General features: G+C 54.2%; 1 protein-coding gene across 1 annotated transcript in view; it reads left to right on the top strand.

Moving 5' to 3' along the window:
• Positions 1–2,379: 2,379 nt before the first annotated feature.
• SARM1 (sterile alpha and TIR motif containing 1) overlaps positions 2,380–3,755 on the top strand; it is a 26,138-nt gene continuing 24,762 nt past the window's right edge. Inside the window, exon 1 of the mRNA XM_010861691.1 lies at positions 2,380–3,267. Coding sequence (XP_010859993.1) covers positions 2,798–3,267 — 470 coding nt within the window. The 5' untranslated portion in view covers positions 2,380–2,797. The remainder of the gene's footprint in view (positions 3,268–3,755) is intronic.

Below are 3,755 nucleotides of genomic sequence, written 5' to 3'. Positions count from 1 at the left end.
GGAGCTGCCTTTTCTACTGCTCTGTTTACTCCACCTCCAGCCCAGCCCCCCAGTGCCCCGACCCCAGAGGCTATTGCAGCAAAGGGTCATGTTCCTAGAACTGTGGGTCTGGGACAGCTACGAACAGGATCCTTGCCAAGCTCAGGGACCTCTCTGAAGAGGACTAGCGCAGGGAGCCTGAAGCGCAGAAAGAAGTCCCACTCTGTCGATCCACTGGCCATGTGACCTCAGGCAAATTGCTTTATCTGCCTTAGTTCTCTTTTTAGGCAAATGAGACTAATTATATGTGCCTCACAGGGTGTTGGGAGCTAAAGCCGACAAGAAGTCCAACTCCTGGAGCAGCCCCAACTTCGTTCTACTGCAGCGGTTATTGATCTGTGATCTGTTTGATGAGGCACATCCCCGGCTGGGCAGTTCACTCACCCTTTGTGTATTTAGGGCAGTGGAAGAGGGGGTAGGAGCTGGGGAATTTTTTTTCTTTTTATCATAAAAGAACAAAGTTTTCATTTCTGGGTTCATCTCTAGGGTACATTGATTTCCCCAGGCCAGTCTTCTCAGCACAGTCTGCTGAGTGAATATTAACCCTTTGGAGTGGATAAGACTCCTACTGCTGCTAAGTTGCTTCAGTCGTGTCCGACTCTGTGCGACCGCATAGAAGGCAGCCCACCAGGCTCCGCTGTCCCTGGGATTCTCCAGGCAAGAACACTGGAGTGGGTTGCCATTTCCTTCTCTAATGCATGAAAGTGAAAAGTGAAAGTGAAGTCGCTCAGTTGTGTCTGACTCTTCTCGACCCCAAGGACTGCAGCCTACCAGGCTCCTCCATCCATGGGATTTTCCAGGCAAGAGTACTGGAGTGGGGTGCATTGCCTGAGTCCGTTACTAATTTATTGCTTCTCAGCAGGCCACATCCCATTCTCCAACCTCATCCTTTCCCATAGGTAACAGTTTTGGTCCTGTTCCCCACACTTTTTGGCTCTAGTGAGAAATAAGATCCCTCTACCCAGAAAATGTCCACTTGGCACAGAATGCCTGATTTCATGCCTACTTTGAGGGGTCTATGGACCTCCTCAAGTCCTCCCACCACCTGGAGGAAGTTGTTCTCAGAAATTTCACTGATTTTTTTCTGTTTTGTAATAGATGGGGAAACAGTGGAAACAGTGTCAGACTTTATTTTTCTGGGCTCCAAAATCACTGCAGATGGTGATTGCAGCCATGAAATTAAAAGACGCTTATTCCTTGGAAGAAAAGTTATGACCAACCTAGATAGCATATTAAAAAGCAGAGACATTACTTTGTCAACAAAGGTCTGTCTAGTCAAGGCTATGGTTTTTCCAGTGGCCCTGTATGGATGTGAGAGTTGGACTGTGAAGAAGGCTGAGTGCCAAAGAATTGATGCTTTTGAACTGTGGTGTTGGAGAAGATTCTTGAGAGTCCCTTGGACTGCAAGGAGATCCAACCAGTCCATCTTAAAGGAGATCAGTCCTGGGTGTTCATTGGAAGGACTGATCCTGAAGCTGAAATTCCAATACTTTGGCCACCTCATGCAAAGAGCTAATTCATTGGAAAAGACCCTGATGCTGGGAAAGATTGAAAGCAGGAAGAGAAGGGGACGACAGAGGATGAGATGGTTGGATGGCATCACCAACTCAATGGACATGGGTTTGGGTGGACTCCGGAAGTTGGTGATGGACAGGGAGACTTGGCATGCTGTGGTTCATGGGGTCACAAAGAGTCGGACATGACTGAGCGACTGAACTGAACTAAATCAGAGGGGGAAAGACCCTGATGCTGGCAGAGTGAAAGCAGAAGGAGAAAGGGCGACAGAGGACGAGATGATTAGACAGCATCACCAACTCAGTGGATGTAAACTTGAGCATACTCCAGGAGATGGTGGAGGACAGAGGCATGTGGCATGCTGCAGTCCATGGGGTCGCAAAGATCCTCACACTTAGCAACTGAACAACAACAAATCAGAGGGGAATGTGCCTTTGGGCAATCTTCTCTATGGACCTCAGTGTGTTTGGCTGTTAAATGGGAGCACTAATTCCTACCTCGTAGGCATGATGAAGACTTAACTGAGAAACAAGCATAAGGTATCTCAAGAATTGTTATTATGACTGCATTAACCGTTAGTGGGGCAAGGGCACAGTCAGTCTTGTTCCCCTCACAGTCTAGTGTCATTCCAGCGTAAAATGGGCGACAGAGGATGAAATGGTTAGATAGCATCACCGACTGAGTGGACATAAATTTGAGTCTACTCCGCCCGTCCACCTCTGAACCCAGTAGAGGGGGTAGAGAACACGACGGCGAGGCGTGGCCAGGGTGTGGGCGTGACTGGGGAAGACTTGGGGGTGGGGCTACGCAGGCGGCAGGGGAGGAGCCCCGGAAGACTCAGAGGAGGGGCGTCGGCTCGCGGTCCGCCGCTTCTCAGGGGTGGGGCTGCTGCAGAGCATCTCAGCGAACCTAGCAGGAACTGGAGCCACTCTTTGTTCTAGTTGCTGCCTCCTAAACCCTCCCTCGCCTGGGTCCAGTTTCCTAGCCTTTCCCGCTCTCTCCTCCCGCCTGTCCCCGACAGTGGGCCCTGCGCCCCCACCCCAACCTCTTCGTCCAAGATCCTGCGCTCACCCTTTCCCCAAACTTAGGTTCGGTGCCCTTGCCTGGTCCCCTTCCCTCCACCCTCCCTCCTGTATCGTCTTCCCCCGCGGTCCGCTCTCGCATCCTCCTTTTCCCAAGCTCTGGGTCGCTCCGCCCGGCCCCGCCCCTCCAGACAGGGGATGTCCCCCGCAGCCCCGCGCCCATGGTCCTGACGCTGCTGCTCTCCGCCTACAAGCTCTGCCGTTTCTTCGCCATGTCGGGCCCACGGCCGGACGCTGAGCGGCTAGCGGTACCGGGGCCGGACGGGGGTGGCGGCGCGAGCCAATGGTGGGTGGCGGGCAGCCGCAGGCCCCGCGAGTTATCGCCGGGGGCAAGCACCGAGGTGCAGGGCGCCCTGGAGCGCGCACTGCCCGAGCTGCAGCAGGCGCTGTCGGCGCTGAAGCAGGCAGTCAGCGTGCGGGCCTTGGGAGCCGGCCTAACTGAAGTTTTCCAGCTTGTCGAGGAGGCCTGGCTGCTACCGGCCATGGGCCGCGAGGTAGCCCAAGGCCTGTGCGACGCTATCCGCCTGGACGGTGGCCTGGACCTGCTGCTACGCCTGCTCCAGGCGCCGGAGCTGGAGACGCGCGTGCAGGCTGCCCGCCTGCTGGAGCAGATCCTGGTGGCCGAGAACCGGTGAGGGGGTCGGGCTGGGGCGGAGGGCGCCACGGGATGTGGGGTCACCTGGGTCTCCAGTGCTTCGCACTGGGCCTTTCCTGCCTCACCTCACAAATCCTTGCATTATATCGCTGTTGAGAACCAGCGTGTCCATTTTACAGATGAGGAAACTGAGTCTTGGAAGAGTTTAATGACTTGTACAGCAGTCACAGAGTGAACTAATGGTGCAGTCAGCATTCACTCCCAGAGCTGGTGGGGTGAGGAATGAGACAGGGAGGGGAGGAATGGAGTAGTAGGTCGTGAATCTGTCCCTGGTTCTGAGAATGGATGTGGGATCCTCTGAACCCACAGCCCTTCTCCCCTTGGACTGGATATCCCTCTGTGTTACCTTCACTCTGCCATACCATCTCCCTCCCACTAAGAGAGGAGGACACATTGCTCAGAAAACAGGAGGAGGGAATACCTTTCCTCTCTTCCCAGGCTGAAATGAGTGCTAACCTAAGGTT

Source organism: Bison bison, unplaced genomic scaffold, assembly GCF_000754665.1.
Source record: "Bison bison bison isolate TAMUID 2011002044 unplaced genomic scaffold, Bison_UMD1.0 scf7180017864472, whole genome shotgun sequence".
In the NCBI taxonomy this organism is placed as follows: domain Eukaryota; kingdom Metazoa; phylum Chordata; class Mammalia; order Artiodactyla; family Bovidae; genus Bison; species Bison bison.
Note: the sequence above shows the minus strand (reverse complement) of the source record. Positions and strands in the feature narration are given on the sequence as shown.